Here is a 25251-nt window from a genome sequence, read left to right on the forward strand (position 1 = left end):
TTTTTTTTTTTTTTTTTTAGGAATTGAAGAGTATTACTGGCTATTTTAAGTTTATCTCTTTCAATTACAAATGCCCATGATTCCACTTCAAAGTAAGTGCTCAGTGAACAACAAAAAAAAATCAGGAAGGAAACTACACACTGCAGTAAGCCCCCTGCTGTGGGTGAAGGGGATTGTGYAAAATGTGTGCCACATGGCACTGTAAGTGTGCAAGATAGCAGAAATGCTCACAGGAGAGTTGACAAAGTTGTCACCATTATCAAGTTAAAACATGCTTTTATATTGTCAGTGCCAAACTACTAGACCACAAGGCTACTTCAGTGAAATAAGAGGTCAAATGAAAACAAAGTAGTGCAGAGTCCTGGGGAAGAATAACCCCAGGCACCAGCACAGAAAAGCTGCTGGGAAGCAGCTCTGCAGAGAAGGACCTGGGGGTCCTGGTAGCTACTAAGCTTTCCATGAGCCAGCAGTGTGGCCTTGTGGCCAARAAGGCCAGTGGCATCCTGGGTGCATTAGGGAGAGCACTGCCAGCAGGTCAAGGGGRGAAACCTGACCCTCTGCTSAGCCCTGGTGAGGCCACAYCTGGAGAGTTGTGTCCAGCTCTGGGCTMCTCAGTACATGAGAGACATGGMGTCCTTGGAGCAGATCCAAAGGAGGGCTACAAAGTTGATTAAGGGAACTGGAGAATCTCTCTTATGAGGAAAGGCTGAGGGAGCTGGGCCTGTTCAGCCTTGAGAAGACATGACTGAGGAGATCTCATCAGTGTGTATGAGTATCTGAAGGAAAGGTGTCAAAAAAATGGATCCAGGCTCTGCTCAGTGGTGCTGAGCAATAAGAYAAGAGGAAACAGCACAGGAAGTTCCACCTGAGCATGAGGAAGAATTTCTTTACTGTGTGGGTRATCAAGCACTGGAACACATTTGCCCAGAGAGGTTGTAGAGTTTTTCCTCACTGGAGATACTCAAGAACCATCTGGACACAATCCYATGCCATGTGCTCTGGGATGACCCTGCTTGAACAGGAGGTTGGACCAGATGATCCACTGTGGTCCTTTCCAACATGACCCATCCTGTGATTCTGTGATTTGTACAAGGGAAAAAAGCATACCAGCACTCTATATTGTGGAAAACTATTTCAGTAGTCAGATTTTGCCTGAGGGTATGGGTGCAGATGAAGGCAAGAAGTGATCCCATTATTACAGCAGTTTAACAATTTCCTGCCTAAACCTTTGCATTCCACTGGGTCATCCACAAAAAAGCTCAAGACAACTCTATAATTGGAACTGGTACAATCACTGTCATATGTTGGATGRTTATTTTTTAATATATGAATGTGATTCATTTCAAAGAAGCAAGTCACTATTTCCAATACTGTAAAGAAACCATTGACATTTGCTTAAATGAGAGTTGGTCACAAATTCCTGTTACCGGTCTGAATGCAATAKTGTGATCGAGATGGTAGAGAGGAAGGAGATACTCAAGAACCAATCACACGTAGCAATAGAGGATTTTAAAGTGTCATTATCTRTAACAGGAAGTAGAAGCTACAATTGTAATTATAACTCTCATGGTGAACCTACCTGCATATTTTACGTGATAATTTAGCATACTGGTTTAACAAGACAAACCAGATTCAGTCAGGTACAAGTGACTTACATTTCCTGTGATGATACTTCTGCTTTACTACACACAAAGAAGCATCAGGGAACAGAAATGCTGTTACATAAATTTAATAACATGCATGTCAGAATTTCCACATAAGTAAAATACTGCACTCTTAATAGGAGCACTGTATTTATTTTCTTCAATCTTAGCRTTTATTGCTGCTCATAGCAATTCAAGAAAGGGGAGTGGGAGATATGGTATGCAAATTTAACAATGACAAWTTGCCTTTCCAGCACTTTCCATTACAAAAAGCGTGAAAGACATGAAGTAAAATTTTAGGAATAGCTTCCTTGGCACTCTCCTTATGCAGGTTCAACAACTTATGTCTACAGACCAGGTAACTTGAGTTGCCTCAACTCCTGCACATCAAATTATGCATTTTCACTACTACTCATTCATCCTGTCTGTACATAAACCCCACAGCTTTTTGAAGAGAAAGGGTTTTGCATACATARGAGTCTACTTATCTTACTTTTCTTCTGAGAGAAAATATCCCAAGTGATTTCACTCTTACCACTAGATAAAACAATACAAACAAAAGAGGTTTCTGTTAAATGCTTCCTGTGCCTACCCATGGGGCTTTGCTGCTCTGCCCACAACATAGCTGAAAACACAAAACATGTGGATTCTCTATGGTCAACAGGAATCAATGGAAAAATCTGTAATTTACAAAAATGCAAACTCTCAGGATACATATTATATCCCAAGCTAACAAGAGCCATATCATCTTCATAGAGAAGTAGAGTTGGCAGTGATTAGAGAATCAGTGTCAAGAAAAGGGAACAAACTCCTCTACAAATGCAATTCACAGTTAGGTACAAGAACTATTTTTATATCTTAAATATAGGGAAGCCACATCTACAGTTCTTACGTCAATGTAGCTATGATCCACTTCCACCCTGAAACAGGCAGTACTTCAACTTATTTTCATTTATACATTTTTAATACTAGCTTTCTAAGCTGCAGAGAGGGRARAAAAAAGAAAGAAAAAAGGTTATACTGAGCTCTAGAGGGAAGGGAGGASAAACCATACAAACTAAAATATACAATATACTAAAATTTCTACACATGCAGGCCTGCAGGGTACACAGGCTGTGAACAGCTGGACTACATTATGGCTAATTCTACACACAGTCTGCTTACAGACCATTAATGAAATTACTGTACAGATAGTGTTTTAACTTAATAAGAAGAATTAGCTTGGGCCAATATAGTTGTAACAAAGTCTAAATAATTCAGATAAACAGTAACATTAAACTGAGAGCTGATGMTTGTTCACAACTCTTAAGTTATGTTCACAACGTAAACATAACTAACATTTTAAGTTAGATAAATGAAAAACCACCACAAGTTGTGGTTCAGAATAGGGGAAGAGATATCACTGCTGTTAAAACAGAAGTCTCTGCACCTGAAACATGACCAAAATAAACTCAAATACACCTGTGACTAGAGAAGCACTAGTCTTGACTACCACAAAAAACCCAAACCAACTCAGGTAGAAGAGACAACTCAGAATGAATTTTACATTTTATTTCCATACATAATTAAATTCCAAGCTAATAACCTCTCGGTCAACTGCAATGAAAAGCACTATCTAAAAGGGTGAAACAGTATACCTTTAATTGCTACAGCCCCCGGAAGAAACTCAGCATCACAGATATATTATAAGAGAATAACACACTATGCATTTTTCATCAAAAATTACCATTTTTTTGTTCACTGYATTTGTCAAGTTCACTTGGTTTAACCTGACAAAATTTATATTCATTTCAGTGCCATTACTGCCAGTATTATTCCAATACCAACAGAATTTACACTTAACTTACTTTAAAACATATCTACACATCTATATATCTATATATCTATATATATAAACATATATAGAAATATATATGCAATTCTAACAAATAGAAATAGCATAATGCTCATATACTCACTCAATAGCTGTTCCAAATGACAGTCTAAAATTAGCACCTGGCGTAACTGCTCAGAGGAACAGTGGATTGACGGAAAGATTTCTCATTCTCTCTGCTCTCTCTACCCAAGCGCTACCACGTCAAAACAGGACAAGACTCATACAAAAACCAAGCAACAACCTCCATCCTCGGCAACTAAGGCTTGCTTAAATTGTATTTTCTTGAATAATTTTTTTAAAGCTTTTCAGACATTAAACCACCAATGTTATGGGGAGATGGAACACTGAACACTTCTTTCTGCTTATATTCATCTGAGTGTGTAAACAGCCACCTTGAGTCAATTTTTTTCCTAATTTTGTGCTTACTTAGCCTCACTGCTTCCTCTGATTGTTTTGATATCCCCAGTATCTTCTCAGACAGCACTTTAAAAGAGAAGCTGCAAACTTCACCAAGGCAGCCATTGCTGGGACACTGCTGATGCAGGGAATGAGCTGGAGAGAGTGGACTGCCAAGGGTCAGGAGGAATTCTCTTCTTCTTAGCAAATATCTCTGTTCCTCTTTTCGACTGTCACTTTACATTAGTGGCAAACTCAGGTAGGGTACAATAACAAAGTGTTGCTGTGGTTACTGAATCTTTCCCAGTGAAGAAAAGGAAGAAAAAGAAACTGCATTTAATTATTGCTTTTTAATTACTTTTCAGGAGATTATTTACTAAACAACAACAAAAACCTTCTTAGGAAAACACAGACAGGGAATTGTGCCGTGTTTGAGTCGATGGTGTTTTCTTAACACCAAAAAGTATGGTTACCACAGTAGGAAACCAAAAGCCTCTTGCTTGATAGGAAAGCAAAAAGAAATGGGGGAAGAAAGAGGAGAGTTGTTTGAGTGGGCATTTGTCTTCCCAAGTAATGGTTACGCATGATGGGGCTCTGCCTTCCTGGATATGGCTGAACACCTGAATGAACATGGAAAGCAGTGAATGAATTACTTATTTTGCTTTGTTTGCATGTGTTGCTTTTGTTTTACCTATTATGCTGCCTTTGTCTCAATCCAAGAGTTTCCCCACGTTTACCCTTCTCATTACCCATCCCTTTGAGGTGGTAATAAGCTACTGAGTTGGGTTAAACCCCAACACTGTGGTTTAACTGGTCTCCTAAAAAGAGAAAAGGGAAAAGCACCACAGTCCCATTTCAACTCAGCCAGATCTATTATTTTTAACAAAGCTTGATACTGAAAGACTACACAATAACCTGGTTTGGTTTTTTTGACTTACTGTTAGAAGAATGAAAAGAATTCTAAGAATTAAAACATCTTCTGACTTACTGAAATTGGGGAACAGGGAGATTGTGTAACTGTGTGTATGTCAGAGTGACAATGTTTACACAAAGCGATTTCTTCAAWACAATAGTAGTAAGAAAAGATCCTAAAACATCCTGGTTATTTAGAATTGCTTTAATAAAGACTTCTYAAAATAAACTTGCAAACTCCCCCCGTGTTACTGGAAAACACAATAGATACCATCAAATGTCAGCATTTAGGAATGCTGCTATTTCTTATTCAGTCTACCAGACTAATTTATGAACATTTTAGTTTCCACTACTGTGCCTCCTCCAKCATCTATTCCCCTTACACTGACACATAATTTGTAATTTTTCTTAACTCTCCATAGCCTGAATGTGAGTTTCATTTAAGAGTAAAAGCTTTGTATATTGACCTAGTCAGTCATTAAAGCACTTGAACAGACTGTCAGCTGCTTGCAACCAAGCATCTGAACTCAAATCAAGCCCAAGTGCCTCAGCAACTCATTCTGAAAAACATGAATGTTATCACAACCAAATTCAGAGTAAYACACCTAGGAAGAAGGGTCATACCCACAAAATCAAAGATTGCATTATTTTGGGAAGTGGCTCAGAGACATGACAGTATGCAGGGGATGAGCAACTCAGCCTGACCTCCTGATGCAGAATTACTGGAACAAATGCAATCCTTCACTCTGTCAGTATGCAGGGGATGAGAGACTCAGCCTAACCTCCTGATGCAGAATTACTGGAACAAATGCAATCCTTCACTCTGTCAGGTGTTTCTACACCAGCACAGCAATGCCAAACCCGTTTGACACCACATGATGGATGCACACAGGAGAAATGTACGTGCTTCACAGACATGTCACGAGATCCAAAGGCACTGCAGAAGACAGCTTGCTTTTCTTCTGAGAGCAGAAAAAAAAGGGTCTTGCACCAGACAGACACAATGAATGGACAAAATTTCTTAATAAAGACAATTAGCCACAGAATTTTTGCAAGAAGATGCCTGCACTAGAGAGCTCTCTGATCTGGAAGAAAGGCCTAGCAGCCAAAAGTGGAAGCCAGAATGACTTCCAAATAGCTTAGTATACAAATTAAAATCCCACTAGCAGTAAGCCACTAGAAAAAAATACTAGATGTATGTTAGAGGATGAGGAAACTAGTGTTCAAATCAAGATCTACAATTTTCTAGAAAATACATATAATCAAACAGCAGTTACTGAACTCAGTTAAAGAATAATTGAGAAATAGAAATTAATTTTGACATAAAATTCTGACTACTTGACAAAATGGTTCCTCCTATGAAAACAAAACCAAGAAAACTGAAGACTCCAAAGCACCAGCATAATGAAATCTTCTTCCCCCCATCTTGCATGACCTTGACTGCATCCAGCTGCACACTGTTCTGCTCTCTCTCTCTCTCTCTCTCCTATTCATGTCAGCAATATAGTTTTAACATAATGCACTACAGTATACTGGTTCTCTCAGCTATCTCACTCAGCATCTGAAGGATAACTGAGAGAAGTAGGATACTTACAAGAATAGTGCACTGATGCAGATGTGACAAGCTGTTTTCCTGAAGTTACTATTTTCTAAAATTTACAAAAAAACCCTGCAATTTGTATGTATTGCAGAGACATTATACTGTTGATCCTGTGCAAACTACAGTGTAAAGTGACCATATTTCCAAGCTTTTCACTCCTCTAGAAATGCAACTTCCAAGACTAGATTGCCAGAATAATTCTCTATTATTTAGAATATAATAGATACCTTTATATTAACCTTTCCCCCTATACAGGCAAGAGCTTTTTTCTTTCCTTCTCCAAGCACAAGCACCTTGTGTTCAGTACAGAACAAGCTCTGACAGATACCTCTACCACCRTTCAAAATATTCAGTCTATTACATTAGTAAGTAGTAAGTAATTCTTCTTAGATCAAATAAAGTTATGATTCTCTTCTGAGAAATAGTGCTGATTTGGCAGAAGTAGCTGCTGCAAATATTTCAAACTTCCTCATAAGTAAGTTTTGCTAGAAACTCTATAGCAGGAAGAAATGGGACAAGGGTAACAAACAGCACAGAAGCAAAGAGATCCCCACCCTCCACTCAAATTACTCTCGGTTTTACTAAGGGAAAACTAACCTGTAACCAGTACTATTGGCTCAGTCTGACATGAAAAATTCATGAGGCATTTCTCATTTAGCCTTACATATTAACTGGCAACCAATTAAAAAAATAAACATTGGGACAGTCACAGTGAGGTTTGGAGTTCTCTGGTGAAAACATATGATCACAGAATAACAATCCTGGCATTTTCCAGCTGACTACAAGGATGCATAAATCAAACACTACACAGGCAATGAWCAGCTACGTTCACTGTCATACTAAAATGCCCCATGCAAAGTTTTCAAAAGATCTGACTTCATGTCAAAGTCCTGTGGTGCAATTAAGAAAACTAATAACTGATACTTAACTGACCTACAAACCAGGTGTGTGTCCCCAGCCGTCACCATAAGTAAAGCATTTACTTTCCAACACAAAAGACCTTTGCATGCTGCTGTTGGTAAAAAGGCATGTTTTGTTCTTCTGCTGACCTATGGACTTCGAAATGTTTAACTTCCTACATATGGGACATGCACCAGTCTGTAGACCCTAATAAACAGCTTGTGTTTAAGATAACCTGTGTCCTCAGATACCTAACCTGAAACTAAATATTTGCTGCTTAATGAACTGATGCACCAGGCAAAAAGCTATGAATAGAGACAAAAATATTCTTGCAGCAAAACCAAAGTCAGCCTCTTCTCCAGCTGACAATGCCTCAACTTGCTTCAACTTACTTAATCAAAGAAACAACTCTTACTCAAATTCTGAAAAAGAAATATATCCATTCACTCTTCTTGATGATGTATAGACYGCCTAATTGTATTAAACATTAAAAAAGAAAGCTCTGGTTCCTTAGTATGGTTAGCATACTAAAACAAGTAGTTTGAAAACAAAATAAATTTGCTAAGAGTGCACTTACAGAGACTAAAGTAGTCARGGATTTGTATCATTGCAGTCTGGAAAAAACAAAAATGCTCCAATTCTGAAAGTGTTAAGACTACTAAATTTTCCAGCAGTGACAGTATCTGAGCAGTCACACACATCATTAATATTCAACAAAAGTGTTCCCTAATGAAAACACAATTACTTTAATTAGTACTTTTATGAAGGTCCACAAAAACAGTACAGCAAGCAATTACATCAACAAAATTTTCCATGCTCACAGTGCCTGAAAAACCACAAGACATACCTGATTACTGCTTTTGGCAGCAGAGTTGGTCTGAGCTGTATTTGAAGAAAGGGAATCAAAAAAGGCTTGGTCAGCTAATGAGTTACCACAGCTAATGCCATCTTTTGCACCTTCAGTTATAATCTGAAATGGAAAAMATTGCAAAGGATTTTTCATGCTTCAGTTAACCAAATTACGCTTTATCACATATAATCACCCTAATGTTCATATCACTAGAATTCAAGATGTTTGCATATAACCTTTTAAAATTCAAATGCAATTGATTTTTTACAGGACACTGATGGAATACTCTGGAGCATTCCACACTGGATGGAACTGGTTTGCCTTATAACTGTAACATTCAATAATTTTGTGGCAGTGAACACCTATCTATAAATTCCTTAGCGATTACAGATTGTCAGTATTACTGCTTGGAGACTGGGGACTCACTGCTCAGAGGATGGATTTGGGACAGTAAATTCAGAGAGCCAAAAGCTACTAGACCATGAGCTAACCAACTGAGGCAAAAACACAAGGTCATGTGAGCCAGCATGATCCTGCTTTCCCTCCCCCTCCTCCCCCGCTTTTGTTTTTTGTTTTTTCGTTTTTTTTTTAAATGAACGCAGCACTGGTGAAGGAAGAGAGACACATGCTTTAAGAGGCTGCAAGAATTACGGCCAAGGTCTTCATGTCTTCACCCACCTAACCAGCAATTTGCACACATGCAGACACTGGGCTATCCAAGAGTGAACTAAATTCCAATCTTTGCACTGAAATCTCATTCCATCCCCAAAACAATACCACCAGTTTTTAAACAAAAATCAGAACATGCACTGAAGAGACAGCAGAGGCCCTCAGTAAGAAGATAAGCTGGGTAGTCCCTGGATTTGGTAACCCCTATCATGAGCTCCAGAAAAGTGGCTCCATTCCAGAGATTTATGAGCATATGGCAAATCTGCCTTAGATTTACCAATGTAAACATGCAACTACCCATTTCCCTTCCATATTTATATCTTCAAACAGGGAAAAAAGACAATTATTKGATTACGAGACCCCCAAAATCCAAAGTATTTTCAAAACAACTCATGTTCTGCAGATGAGCAGTATTTACTATAGACAGCTTCCCGTTGCATTTCTTGGGAAACCACTAGGAAGCTCAGTAGCTTTGGATGGCAGGTTTGCACTGGTTTCCAAAGCCAGCTACAATTGCTACAATGAGATTATATATTCCAAGCTTTCTGTTTGAGTGTTTCAGTCTGATCAGCAAACCAGAGGATGCCCTGTTCAGTAGTTCTGCTTTCTTAGTGCAGAGMAGTGTAGACACTTACCTCAACATAATCTGTTGGAACAAGTCCTCTCTCGCCTTGGCTGTTTCTTCCTTCTAACCAGCCTCCACCAACATCCTAAAAGAAGTAACATAGAAATAGTTTTGCTAGATGGATCCCACAACATGCTTCAAAAAGCTCAGCAGGAAGCACTGTCTTGCTGTCAATGTTCAAAACACAGTTATGACTGTGAAACTGCGAACAAACTCTCTCAAAGCTGCTGAAGCAGCAGATACTCGTTTTAAACACAATGCAGACTGTGCTGGTTCCACACAGCTATTGTGGACTTTAGATTTTAACAAGCATGAAGGGCAAAAATGGTCAGCACTTTTCATCATTTACAAAAACACAGCCAACTGTCGGTCCACAGACTGCATAAAAACACAGCTATTAGTATGCCAGTTTCAAAGAATTAATTTCAATCAATAGACTATAAAGAAACAAGAGTCAAAGAATTAAGCTGGTGGTAACATCTGTAAAATCTCTGCCTCATTTATTGAAGGTGCAGAGATGTGTGATAAGWGAGAGCTATCACCCACAGAAATACTGAAGCTATTCTCAAGATTATACATGCCATGTAGAATCTGGAAATACTTTTTCTGTTTCACATTTCTTTTCAGAGGCAACCTTATGCTATTAATTTACAAAGARCTAACATAACAGTTCAGCTCTGATCTCAGCAGGACATCCTGATATTGTTTGGGGTTTCTTAGACATATATTCTACACACACTAAGAAAGCTCTGTAGACCTTTGTAGTTAAGCAAAGTTAATTMCAGGACATTATCTGGAAAAAGCCAGCTCTGTTTTAAATCAAGCTGTTTAAAGAACGCATAGCTACATGTCACACTACCTCACAAATGAAAATTGCAGATGAATATGCTAGACAGCAATTACTAGATTTTAGGTTTTCTTAATTTGCTTTTTAATAGATGTCTTTGTTTATTCACATTAATTTTGTTCTTTCACTTCAAAAATTTATGTAATCCTGCACTTTGTAAGGAGAAGACTACTTACGTATTCAATATYTAATGCAACAGAGATCAAGCAGTTAGTGAAATAACAACTTTCATTCACTTTCTCTTACATACCCAAAAGCTTAATACCTAAGAACACAGAAATAASTAGACATCTCAGATTACAAATTTAACTACTTTGTTAAACTGTGACAGCAATGACATCTTGAGCCAGAAGTTATATTTGCTCTTCTACATTTAAAAGCAGTCATCAGTGGACTTCCATGACTCAAGCTATTGCCATCTAAACTTATAAAAAAGATCAAGAGCCTTCGTAGCAATTTATCATGGATAGCATAAAATAAAATTTTGCTTGGTTTTGAGTATACTGCCTTAAGCCATAGATGTCTTGGTCAGAGAGAACTAGCTTAAAAGTGATCTATTTATTTATATTTAGTCTTACTTTTGTGAAATGCCATTAAGCTCCTAAATTCATTTAAAATGTTACCTCTGCCATAGCACAGCACACCATCCAAGAAAGTGATGGATCTATTAAATATCTGCTTGAAATATTTAAGATAAGTGGAACTAAATATAATCAGCATGACTAGGATCTTCAAAGTATTACATTTATTCTGCAGAATSCATGTGTTCTATACAACCAGATAAATAAAACCTGTCTTCAAGATTAGGCAGGGTTTGTTTGTATTTGTTTTAAAAGGAAAGACTRTACACTAAGCCATACCATTACACAAAAACCAAAGCAGAATCAACTAATACCTTKTTACCAAGGGTAAGAATTGTATAGGATAATCAAAGTGCACTGAAATTCAAAATGCGCACGTAAATCAAATGTCACTGCTCAAAAGTTCTATTCATTTAACAACGACCTGATAGCAKTATGAGAGTATTGTCACCACTTCTTCCCTGAACCTTGTCCATATTTCTTTAATTATGAAAAGTCACACAAATTCAGTAACAAATTTTTGTTGTGAGTTTGTTAAAAAAACTTGGAATGCTGAAGTCATTGATTAAGAAACTCAAAGCTTAGCATTGAGCTGGATGTCACATTTAAATGCAAGTGGCAAGCACCTGAAAGACTGCATACACACAAAATATGCAACATTAGGCACGCAAAAAAAAAGACAAGGCATTCAGATGTAAAGGCTATCACCATAATTGGTTCCTTCCTCTTCCTTGTCTCTCAGCTCTGCTTAGAGGAAAAAAAAGCTGAGGACATTCTTAAGTGTGTGGGCACAGTTTGAGAAGGCCCCATCCTCCAAAACATTGCATTTGTTCCCACAAGATTATTAGAAAATTCTTTGTATTCAGTTTTTYTGTTAATTCTTCAGAGGAGGGTAGCCAGGGCTTTCAGATGTCACCATCACCATTCTTCTTCCACCTGCTGCTAGAAAGCAGGCCAGGAAAGGGCACTGAAGCTGATTCCATCTCAGTTTTCTTACCGGGTTGGTGATTGTGATGATCTCCCCTTCACTGACCGTCAGTTCATTGTTTCCAGGCTCAGCAGCAAAATCATACATAACACGAGCCTGTATGTAGAAAAAAGATAACAGTGAGGCTTCCAGCTTATGTAGAAGATTTCATGAAGTAAGATTTCATGAAGGAACTATCAGCACAAATTATTCTCAACTAACAGAAATAGTAAGTGGGAYAAGGCTGAATGTACAAAGAGCAACTCAGCACATCGGAAGCTGACATTTCCTAGATTTGAACTGCAAACTCAACCGTAACAACAACTTTAAAAGATAAAAATCTCATGTGGAACCTGTTGAAGATAATTTACCAGAAGGATTTAAGTCTTCTCTGTCATGTCCAGATTTATATGTACAATTTTTTCCAGGGGAAAAAGGAAATGTTTCTAACTTTAGTAAACAATCCTTTTTTTTTTTTTTTTTTTTTTTTAACATACATATCCCAACTCCAATTTGGGTAAAGGGAACTGTTTCATAGAGCAAGCAATTCAAAAAAAGAAAAACAAGTAACTGCAGATGTAAATAACCATTGCTGTGCATAAAATGTAATATGTAAAATTATGTTTTGAGGGGGAGGAACTATGCAAATGCAGAAACAAACAGCAAGAATAGGACTGTTACATTTGGCATGAGAAGGGAGGGAAAAACAAAACCAACCTAATTTTTAAGTGTTTAGTTACACAAAGGCTTTGCTGTGCACTGACTGCTACTACACTGTGTAAAGAAATGTTATGTTTAAAACATTTGGTTTTACTAATAAAATCATTCAGTGTACAGCAGTGAGATCCTTCTTGTACTTGGAGGGTGAAGGGAAGAAAAATAAACTAAACAAAAAAGTAATATTTTCTGACAAAGGAGACAATAAAATAATTTCTGCTGAAAGCAAGCTATGTGATAGGAAAAAAATACCAAAAGACAGACATTCACCATCAAGTCTTGCCTGTCTCAAAACTGCAGGTTGTTATGATCCTCACCTAGACACGTCATCTGACAYAAAACCAGAACAAAACAGAACTTTCCACCCCCACATTTTTATTTCATAAGCATCATGTGGAAATACTTCTGGCTGGTCAAAAGATACTTTGCTTCAGTATAAATAAAAACAGAGCTGAGAAAAAACCCACATGTTGTAGTTCAGCTGACAAAGCTAATCCTGAACCATGTGCACAACAAATCAAACACTTGGTCCTCTCCACTAGAGCAGCACAACATTGCAGAAAACCATGCGTCCKAAGCACTCTGGATGAGTGCTTCTTGCATGAAAGCTTCCCCCTTAGAATGGAGGCTTTCAGCACTTTCAGATTATGCCATGTAAAACCGAGATGATGAGGCAAAAAATTGGATTCCATAATAATGCTGCTTTCTTTCCAGCAGCACATCTGGCCTCCATGGAAATGTAAGAACAAGCTGCCTTACTTTCCTTAAAAAGTAAACTGAGGAAAAGCAGCACACCTTTTGAGATACAAGAACATTTTAAGTAGGGGTGTGAAAAGCATCACTCTCCAGAGCTCTTGCCTCAGCAGTAGTAGATGGAGGTGTTGAACGTGTCCTTTCTACAGCAGGTTACCAATATTTATTCAGTTTCTGCAAGTCAATTTAACAATGCTCAGATGCTGGGCATCTGAACCACTGGGAAAGCAGCTTTTTTAACCAGGGAATCTTATTAACCTTGTTCAAGCAATACACCACAGTATTAAATTCTTGCTTCTATTCATAGGAATGATGAGTGCTTACCAAAAAAAGGCAACTGAYAAATTTTACCAACCTTCAGATAAACAGACAAAACATCCCCAGTAATGACCAGACTGGAAAGGTAAAATATATTTCTGTCTAGTAGAAGAACACATGCAAATACTAGATTCTCCAGATACAGCAGTGAAATAAAGTTTACTTAGAAAAAAATTGAAGTATTCAGCTTGTAGAGAAGGAAAAAACAAAAGTTAAACAGAATTTAATAAAGTCATTAAAGTCCACCTATTCACCTGCTCTGGATGCCTGTTTCRAAAAAGTAGAAAACAGGGCAAAAATACAAACCTTGCTTACTACAGTTTAAGAMATTGAAAATAAAAAATAAGAAGATTTGCAATGCTACAGAAATGGATTATTACAGAGCACTAAGAATTTGAGGTACATCTAAAACCTGGTCTGTATATTGACATTTCAAATACATTCCTCAGCTTTTTCTGTCAGTACTCTCCATTTCACCTGTATTCCTAGGCTCACTTGCCTAGGCTGGAAATGAAGACTTYAAGAACTTCTGCCAAGTAATCTTTAACACTACCCTCCTACTGTTGAGATTTAATGGAGAAAATAGTATAAACTCAACCAATTCCAAAGTAAGTAAAAACTAAGTGACTAAATGTTTCCTCCCAGTTAATGAGTGTGTGGTTAACAATGGAAAAACCCCTAGCCTTTCTCTGGGCAGATACATCAGCCTCAACTCTATTTAAATTTCTGACAATAAATTCCAAAATACTACAAAATGGAAAATTGTTTGACTTTTCAGTAAGCTTTTTCCTTCTTACTGGCCATAAATATTACATCCAAGAAGCTGTGCGGACTTAAGAGACAGATCTTTGCAACTTATGAAAAATTGCAAATGGGTATGGGAAAAAGCATTTAACAAGAAAAGGATTTTAGCTCCTGGCACTGCAATACACACACTGAATATTAAAGCTAAGCTTAGGGACAATTTGAATATTCATAAAAAAGGAATCTCTGATGAATACCAGAACACCACAAAGACAACTTCTTCAAAACACAGCTTAGAAAAAAAAAAATTGTTACAGCAACTSTTGTGTTTCATATTTACTTCTGATCATATACAAAAGGATCAAACAGTTCAAGAACTACAGGAACTTCAAAAATTTAAATATTTTGTTAGTGGAATAAAGGCCACTGCTTCATTTACRGAATACTGCAAATAAGCAAAACAAAGACCTATTAACAAATCTATTAGCTAAAAGAAAATAATTTATTTTACTGGCTGCATGTATATCTCCCCTCTCCCACAACCACCTCTGCTCCAAGATACAAATTGTTCTGAATTCTGAAGTCGTTTTGTCAGTTTCTTTGAGAATAAAACCCTGCTAACCCAAAAAGTTTTAACTGATTCCACTGAACAGGTATCAGACCTAGTTGTTGTACTGTAATCTACTGCCTCCCTTTGCTCAGGTAGCAGCAGAGCTTCCTGCACCTCCACCTCCACTAGAAGTTTGGAACACATCCTGATGTTCATCTTGTGTTCCCTAGAGTGAGAAAAGGCTGGCATGGATTAGCAGAATGCTACCACAGCACATACCAAGAGGGAAAGTGCTCTCTGCTCCCAGCATCTCTGCAGTGCTGGCATATATTGCAGTTTCTCTGGAATGAGAGGGAGCCATCAATTTTCTCTACAGTCCAAGATGGGGGAAAACAGAAAGAGTTAAAGCAAAATCAGCTTTTCAGCAGTCTGGATATAGATATTTAGACTGCAATGAAAAAAAAAAAGAAAATAAAAAGGAAACCAGCAATTCTCGGTATTTTATCAGCATTCTTTGCAGCTGGTTTTACCTGCTGTAGTTAACACAACTGGACTACAGTTCCCCAGTTTACAGATTTACTGACTACAGTGTAAAGCCTCCCAACATCAAGGAATTCTAAGCATTGCAATCTATCATTATTCTCATCTTTTTAGAATTATGATAGAACCTGCCTAAGAATATGAAAAMACCAAAGATTCCCCATATTGAAAAGCAGCATATAGATTAATGAAAGTATTATTCCTCTGAAGGTCTGGAGCACATTTAAGTTTCCTCCATTGATTCTGAATTGAGTRTTTCCCTCTTCTTTCCGTAATATTAAAAACCAAGAGAAAAAGAAACCAACAACAAAAAACCAAGAGCATTTGCCAAGTTATTTCTGAAAGAAGATGGAAGACTATGATGCGACCATACCTGTCAGTGCTAAGGTTCTTCAGAGTAAATGAAGTGGGAAGGAAGTTGTCCAGCAAAGGTCATTAAAATAAAATTCCAATGAAAGGTTACATTGTCGCTTCACTAAGTTACTAGGTGAGTATCCAAGATSTCTGCAGACATCYRGATTCACCAGTTCCTGCTGTATGTYGCCAAGCTTGAAAGAGGTGAAAAAGCAACAGAAACACCTATTTCTCATGAGAAKAATCTTTCTGCCTTTTCCAAGATATTTCACTCAAGGCTAGGCTCAAAAGGAAAAGCACCTTACTCAGAAACTGAACACTCTTGATGTCCACAGGGCCACACTTGCCTGCCTTACAGTCCACCTGCAGCAGGCTAGCTCTGTCATGGAAAAGGATAATGAAAGCCCCTGTGTATTCCTCACCAGCCATAAGCAGACAGMCTAACAGCTAATGCACATCAGTTGTGCTCAGGGCAGCTTTTACAACAGCTTCCCTGCCTAAGCCTTCCTTCAGATGAAACATCAAAGACCCACATAGAGTGACTACTGTTTTTTCTTTAAGTTCACATTTCAGAAGCAAAATGTTTTTGTAATGCTTCCTGACTGCAACGCAACAGTTCTGCATCAAAGTATGCTTCACAGCACAAAAATTGGAGAAGCCACTCAAAAATTGGACACACCTTTGAATATGCTTTTCGTATGCATAGGACTTCATCTGTATTAGAAAGAGATCTTGTGTTACACCATAAATTCATCTGTTTCRACCATGTGTTAGCATTTAGGAAACTTGCACCACAACTGCTTATCTTGGTCAGCTGTCAGTGGCAGACAGTACRAAGGAAATACCCATAAAATTTCCATAGCATGAAATTCCCATAACTACACAGATTCCTCTTGATATTAGCACTTCAGCAGTTTAGTGMTTCAGCCACCCTGCTCTGTTCTTGTCAAGAGACAAGGATTCACAGGTTTAAATTGCCTGGTGCCAGTGTCAGAAATAAAACTCTATCACAGCAGCAAGATGGCAACATCTAAAAACTGAAACCACTGGAGGAGAAGAAACTGGATGGGGAGGGGGGTGCTGGCAGAATGCCAATAAGAATAATTTTTTTTTTTTTAAATTAAATAAACAAAAGTTAATCATTAGCATCTAAACAAGTCAAGTCCTAAATTTTAAATGGCCATGTCARTAATAAGACTTGAACTTTCCTTCCAGTGCAGCAGCTTAAGCTTTTAGTTGGGATGAATAGCAAAGGGCTTTTGGTCACCTCGAGTAACTCCAGTAACAATTCTGTTACATACAAACTTCAGAACAGTTTGCTACAGAAACTGCTTCSGTTAGTWCAAATATTCTTCAGTAGGTCTAGTRAGCATAAACCTTTGAAATCCTATACTTGTGAAATACTGATAAGCAGTATGTTGATCACACCTGGAAGCACAGAACAAGAAAATGCATTTCTTTCTTCCCAGACTTCATTTTACTAGGTATCTTCTAAGAGTTTTTTTGGATATGGCTTTGGTTTTGGTTTTTGGTTTTTTGATACTTTTTTTTGTGAGGTTTCTTCCATTAGGTTTTTTTTCAGAATTACTTTTTCCCTACCAATATTGTTTTTAGAAATAAAATATTCATTCTAAAGGGCAGTTCTAAGAGAACAAAATAGAAATAGCATACCTGGGATATAGATTTGGATGTCAGGATTAGAAAAGTTGAGAAAGCAGAAAGAAAATTATAAAGACAAAAACCTAGCTGCAAATTCAGGAGGTGAGAAACTGGCAGTATCTTTTGATTACATCCAAAAGAATGGTTTGAAATGTAGTATTTAATCTAAAAAAGTACAATATTATGCAAACAAAAGGCAATTAACTTAAAATTATTTTTGCATTTTCTTTTCTGTACTGTTAGATCTTTCCCAGCAATTTGCTGTGATTACTGTCTAATAYTGTTTTTTAGGTATTTTACTGCTTAGAACAAGTGCAAGATATCTGACCTGTTATCAGCTGAAGCAGCAGCATTWATCACCCAGCTGTCTTCACTGCGCCAGTGAAGCTCCAGGAAAGACATGGAGTAGGCATGGATCTAAACAACAGTTTAGCCATTGTTTTGTCTCACCATTCACAAACTACTTAAGTTTCAATCAATGCATCTTTGAAAAGACTCTCCACAGAACAAAACACATGCTAAGTCCCACTGTGGATTTTATAAAGAATACTGCAAGAAGTTTAAAAGAGCTGGTGTCCAACATACTCAGCAAAACAGTAAGAGTACAGGAATACAGACAGGAGCCCCTCACGTCTTTCCCATCTCAGAGGACTGAGGACACCAGCTGTCTTCCAATGCTGGCCAACATTTAGGTAGATTTAATAATTTCCCTATTCTTTATCCTGAAATCCAGAAAGCTAAGTACTCCAAGTCTGAAGAGATTTTCACTGCACCATCTGCAACACTGGATCACAGGCTCATAGAATGGTTTGGGTTAGATAGAACCTTAAAGATAYCTCRTTCCAGCCTCCCTGCCATGGGCAGGGACACCTTCCACTAGACTAGGCTGCTCAAAGCCCCATCCAGACTGGCCTTGAAAGTATAAAAACATTTATGCTACTAATAAAGGAAACATGTGGGGTTATGATTTGACAAAAAATGCCTTTTCATTTTAGTCCCTCCATCACGACTCTATCAGACTGCTAGGCAAAGTGTGCATTTGTATGGTCTATGCAGAAATATCAAGTGGCTCTTCAAGTGCCTACAACTCTCAGCCTGGAGAGGCAGCTACCCTTTGTCCTGCCTACAGCAATGCCCACATGTTCCTCTCACAGGCTTTCCTAAGAGAGAAACAAACAAAAAATTGACAATAGAAGCGTAAGAGCACACTAGAGACACTGTCTTCTAAGACAGACTCCTACAGAAACAGTAGCTCAGGAATTCAAGAGATTACACATTATATGACAAACTGCCAATTAAAGTGATAAAGATTTATTATGAAGAAAAAGAGACACCAATGTTTATCTTTTTAAGTAATACAGAGCAACCGGAGAAAATGTATATTGCTTGTACAGTGCTAGGCATTACTTCTTGTGTATGTGCTCATCAACAACATCTGCCTAGAAAACCAGCCGGAAGAAACTGGAATATTTTATACTATGATTTTATTAAACAATGAGCAAAAAGTAAAATTCACTTGTTTAATTAAAACCTCCCTTTAGTATTACATTTATTTTCAATACAATCGTGTTTTGCTTTCAGCAATATCAGAATTAAACCAAAGAGTGAAACTAAGTTCAGTCAAGAATTCCACTTCTGGACCAAGAGAGGTCACAATATTCAGGCATCATTACTCCAAGTTCCCTCACCAGCTGTAACTGCTGGATCCTCACACTACTCTACAAATTCACATTTGAAATGTCTCTTGACCTGCTGGTTCACTCTCCTCTGAGCAATTTTTCAACTCTAAAATAAGTTCACTAGCCTGCAGCTAATCATTTGAAGTCAACAGTACTGACTATAAGCACATTAGAAGCAAATTAAACACAGACAAAAAGCTAAGAAACAAGGACTTGCATATTTTTTTCCTGCTAATAAAATATGCTCGCAGACAGAGATGCAGAACAGGGAAATCTCTTCAACCTCAGAAGTTTCATGTGCCTACAATATTTCAGGCAGGTATTTAACTAAATATTCACACTGGATTAAAAGTTCTATCTCATATTGGAATTGATAACAAAACAAGAAGAGCTTCCAAAAAGTACAAAAYACAAAGCCTTTGGAAGCCTTTACAGGATAAGGAACAGCAAGGCAATACTCAATTCCCATCAATGTGCATGTGGTTTAAACCACTGGAACTTCTAGAATTAGAATAAAAGTGTAATAAGCTTGAAACAATTTTGGTATGATTTTGTGTAAGAAAGAGGTGTCTAGCAACCTTTCAAGTGTTAAAGAGACTTGGTAAAATTTTCTGTAGTAATAAAGACAATAACTTACTAGCCTCTTCAGCAACTTGGGCTTTCCTCAGTAAGGACAGATTAGCTCTACCACACAGGACTTCACTGTCTTGCTAAAAATCTCATTTTTGGTCATGAAAGACCACCTGAACTCTGTTCAGGCTAGTCTCACTCCTTTTTGGTTACATATTTTATTTTGATTCACAGAATTTGAGTTTCTTTATAGCTGTCTACGTGTAAGCAAACATCAGCACACCCCAAAGCCCACTGAAATGTGCTCCTGGCCAGCGTAACAGGCAGAATGCACACTTTCATTCATGTGAATTCCAACACAGGAGGTCCCTTGTTCAGCTCAAGCATCTAGGACTAAAAGTCATTGAAGCAGAATGAGGACTAAAATGGTTACATGACTAAGATCTCTTGAAAGTGTTAAAATAWAACAGATCTTAAAATCTTAAGGCGTTAAAACAAATTATAGCTTCTTTCCATGCAGTAAAAAGTCAGGTRGGTAGATAACAACTGCCACACAGCATGAAAAAAAGCAAAGAGAAACTGCAATATTTTCCAGATTTACAACAGTGCTTAAAAATGTTAAACTCTGAGATTTTTCTATAAGCAGTTCAGTGGTTTAAAAAAGCAGCATTCACATTCCAGTGTTTTCAGAACAATTATCACCATTAAAGGAGGGGCTTGATTGCAATTTGGTGTGTTCATACYGACTTATTTATGGGTTCTTGTCAGACCCGAGAACAGAATCCCCATACACCCAAGAAATACTGAAGTAAGGGAAACTCAGTCGCGGAAATATATTCAAGAMACCCATGTGATTTAGAGTTATTTCCACATACTGACTCAGATACTCCCTGAATTGCATCTGAGCTTTCAGTTGGGTTAAGCACCTGAAAAGTTTGTGGTTTTTTGTTTAAAACATTACTTATAAACCAGTTATCAATGTACAATAACAAGGTACTGAAAAACTTCTACCATCAGTGAGGAGTTCCAGTGACATCAGATYTTTTTCAGAATCGATTTACTCCCCTGCTCCATGTGCACAGACTTCCCTGTATTTTCTTTTCTGAATATCAACCTATTCCAGATCCTCAGATAGRCTGGGGACTCAACAATTTTGAATTTGAGAACATTAATTCCAGTTTCACCTGGACTACAGCAAGTAATAACTGCAGCAAGTACACCATAGGTTTGTATTTATGGATGTTAGGCAGGATGCATTTATCTCAAGTGTGATTAAAATCACGGCCTAGATTAATCATTACTGTCTTTCTGAAATCAAACTGCAACACTTGCAACTGTTTGCTGAACCAATATTTAACAGTGTTTCAGAAGCCTGCTGTGCCAAGATCCCTGAAGTTCGTCTGAAAGTTTAGGGCCATCAATATTGCACCCTCACAGTTCTGTCCCCAAAGAAAAAAGCTAGCAAGAGGTGAAGGTTTCAGAAGAAGCCAGCAGCATTCACCAGAAAAATTGTCACATTGTGACCTACTCATTAAGACAGCATGTAGTCACACAATAGTGCCATCTCTATGAGAGCAGAGATTAGAAAAAAACAGTAATTATCCTAATAATTGGAGAGGCACAAAGTTTCACTAACGTTACCTAGTGAGCTTCAAGCCCTTTCAGACTCCACACACTATGACACATTGTGCATCTCAATGCACCACATGCTCAGGCCAGTCTAGAAGCAAATGAATACCTAGCAAAGCAAACTAACTGCATGTTAAAATGATGGTACTTCAAATAAAACTTGATCTGTAAAATACAGAATGGAATAGCTGTACTACTCTGAAGTCCTAAACATTGGTAAATATTAATAGGAAAACATGTGCCCAATAGTAAGCTCACTGAAAGCAGTTGGGAAGGAATCTGAAACGTAGCMGGACAAGCTCTCCATATGGAATTCTGCTAAATTCTCTGTTACCTGAGTAACCAACATGAATCAATATACTAATGYTTTGTTATCTCTTAGTTCTTACTAGAAACACTACTTTGTGAAAGCCTATGGTTACTTTTATTTTATGAACACAGGTGACAAAACTGTTACACCAACATACGTTACCATTTTATCAGATGAAGCTACTTTACTCTAGAAATGGGCAACATTTTGGGGGGGTTCTAAAGTCTCCAAGCCTATGGCTATTTTAGGCTTTTCTATTGGCAGTGTAGAAAAGTACAAGAACCTGTAAGGTTACAAACTTCATGRTAGTTCAAATAAATAAAGCTCAGTCATTAGACCTGACCAGAGAACACCTAGTTAACTGGACATTAACTACCTGCAATTTAATGCAATGTGCACACTAGAAGTGTTGGCCTATCCCACTTTAAGACAAAAAGCTAAAAAAAAAGAAGGAAAAGAATGCCTGGACAGATGCATTTTAAAAAGAAAAGAAAAAAAAATAAAAAAAAAGAGATATAATGAATGACAGAACTGGATTAAGGCATGCAACATTTGAAGTTTGACAGGACACCTCACAAACTTTACCTGCACCAGCAATTTTTACAGTGACAGAAAGCATGAAACAAGTCTGAAAAGAAAGTTAGAAYTTCTGCTTCCTCACAAATTACTAGAAAATTTGGCAGCTTGACARAAGCTGTTGACAGAGCTGTTGATAAAAAAAGTTGTAATTCAACAACCTTCATACAAACTTCCAAGTCTGCAGTCTAGTTATTTGCAGCAAGGAAGATGCTTAATTTTGTATTCCAGAAGCAATCATTTTCAGAAGACAAATATAGGGCTATTAAGGAAGGAAATTAYAGTACTGCTGAAAGAACTGTGCTGTAACTAGGTAAGCACTAATTACATTATATTATCATATGTAATTGCAATATTCAATTATTGAATTAAACCTTGACCCCCAAAAAAGAACTAATGCAGTGGAGGAAATAAAACATTTRAGCTTCACTCTCAAAGCTATAGGGTGAAGTACCTCATCAGTAATGGCCTTCTGCTGCAGAAGGATGAATTGAATAGGCTCTCCAGGCAATACTAGAATTAAAATCAGAACTAGAAGGAACAGTAAGTGTAATAGCCTTATATCAATTGACATTCTTCTGGAAACCACTTATATAATCACTGTAGTGAAAAAAATAAAACCTTATACAGAAGGAAGAAACAGTTTAAAGCTATTCTAAGAGAATTTTTATAACTGTTCCTGAGAATTAGCCATTTTGTTCTATCAACCAGGAAAGCAAACACTTCGCTTAAATTGAGATGACAACTTATTTTTGCTCTGAACATTGAGAACTGCAGTCTCAGAAGGCTGGGAAAAGCAAAGCAAGTCCAAAACCTACTGTGTTTAAACAGAGATACCATATGAATAMACAAAATAAAAGCACAGCTGTTCCCTTGCCAAGGAGGAGCAGATGGCAACTCAGAGCAGAAGTCAGTAACTCAATGACAAGYCAGGAGAAATAACACTCATCAACCAGTTGTGCACCAGTACCACTCTTTTACAAGAGTGGGACTGAATGATTTCACCTGGGCAAGTCCCATTTGCAGAAACCCCAGGCCAGACATGGCTGCCCCTCCCCAGAAGCAGCTGTTTTGCTTGGAATCCCCAGAGACCTCCCACAAGCTGCACTGTCCACCTTCTTACCACCTCCTCCTCCTTCCAGCCACCTATTTTGCACATCGGAAACCCCTCCTGTATCATGGCTTCMTTAAAGGGGTAGGGCCTAGAGGAAATGCTGCTCCGAAACACAGGAGGAAATAGAGCTTTTACCAATAAAAAACATGTTCACACACAGGGTCGCTGGTTTGACTTTACTCAGCACACTTCTATGAGCACACACCACTACCAGCAGTGCCCAGGATGGCTCATGTGYCCTTCATACCATGCCATGTCCTGAATGTCTCCTTGCCAACTCCACAACAGCTGGATCAGGCTGCATAAGAGCAGCTCCCTTCAAGAAGGGCTGTCCCTTGTGTCCTTTTCCCCTTACTTTGGGTCTCACAGAGGACTATCTGTCAAARTTAAATGATTCTGGTCTTAAATGTCTTTTTTTTATTTAACAGAGGTTTCTTATTCATGYGGAACTCAAAGACTGTTTTGAAAAACAGTGATAAGGCTCAGAGTTTAAATTAAATTTTCCAGTAAGCAATACGCCTTTTTCTCCTCAGTAGCACTTGAATTTTGCTTATTGGACTACTACTGCTTATTTGAACTTTCTGTTACTTGGGAAGTTCCTTTCCAATCATAAATTGCTGAGAAAGCAAGAACACAGCTAAAGAAAAAAGCACAAGCTCRGGTTTTCAGCCCTCAGAGAAGTGTAAAGTGAATTTGGATGAAATTGTAATTGTAAAACATGTTTTGAAATAGAAGAGGTTTACCTTTAAATRGTTAACACTGCAATAGCTATTTACTTAATTCTAGAGATCTAAATGATCATCTGTCCTACTGCAGGGCTGGTTGAAATAAATCACTCCCACTATTTTATAGTCTCTATTATCTGCTTTTGAAATGTTTTGCAAGACTGCTTCCAATACCATCAATGTTGCAATTGCTTGTAAATTTAATATATGAGGGAAACTACGCATTTCAAATGGCAAAATTCTCAAATAATTTTTACCTTGGTGGTATCTGTAAACTCTGAAATTTTCCAGATGCCCTAATCAAATAAGGACGGGTTTATGCAATATCCACACACTCTTGTAGTTTTTTTCAAGACCTGAAAATCTGAGGAGGAAGATAATTCAGAGGAAAACCTTGAACRAATGGAGTAAAATAAACCTTTTTATGAAGCTGCAGTTAACTGTAAAGCTTTATTGCTGAAATAATACCAATATATAGAGAAATTCTATCAGAATGAAAATCTGAAACTCTGATTCTATGAACCAGATGTAGATTGTGACATCTGATACCAGACTTCCTTCTCTTTAGCTGCTGTAATCATGTTTTTAAATGATGACCTCTGGTAATGAGTCTATGGTGACTCAATGCCTAGGTGCTCAAAATAACTTTGAAAAACTGAGTCAGAGGACTCAAGCACGCATCACACAGAATTTTACCAGCTCTCCAGCTTGCCAGCGCACAAATGAGAAGCCTTGGACTAGTAATTGCTTCAGTGTAACATAAACCACCTATCACCTTTAAAAGACCATAWGACCTGACAGAAAGACAAAAGAACAGAAAACCTGTATCTCCATAAAATGAGACTATATCAGTTAGCACGCTCATCCTAACATCTCACACCTCCAGTASGTCAGGAATCTGTGGATCTGCCTTACCAAACATTTTCACCTTCTCTAGTCATCTTGTTGCCCCTTAAAAAACAAATCACCAAACCAAAATAATCTAAAAAAGTCAGCAGAAGTATGCCCACATCTACTTAACCACAGCCTTAAAAACCAAACAACCTTTCACATTATTAGACCATAAAATCAAAATTATTACTTCACGTRACTAATTTTCTTCCATCACATCCTACACATATAGATTAACTGTGATTTAATTTTTTCT

At 37.6% G+C, this 25251-nt stretch overlaps 1 protein-coding gene across 2 annotated transcripts in view; it reads right to left on the reverse strand.

Annotated features, from left to right (window-relative positions):
• The window catches only part of SNX9 (sorting nexin 9), a 61190-nt gene that overhangs the window by 30894 nt on the left and 5045 nt on the right, over nt 1–25251 (reverse strand). For both annotated transcript variants that reach the window (XM_057364856.1, XM_057364855.1), the window contains exons 2-4: nt 11897–11983; nt 9482–9556; nt 8175–8297 (exon numbers count right to left, since the gene is read on the reverse strand). In XM_057364856.1, coding sequence (XP_057220839.1) covers nt 8175–8297; nt 9482–9556; nt 11897–11983 — 285 coding nt within the window. The remainder of the gene's footprint in view (nt 1–8174; nt 8298–9481; nt 9557–11896; nt 11984–25251) is intronic.

The sequence above is a fragment of the Malurus melanocephalus genome, unplaced genomic scaffold (assembly GCF_030028575.1).
Source record: "Malurus melanocephalus ecotype Western Australia unplaced genomic scaffold, MMel_1.1 scaffold_43, whole genome shotgun sequence".
NCBI lineage: Eukaryota > Metazoa > Chordata > Aves > Passeriformes > Maluridae > Malurus > Malurus melanocephalus.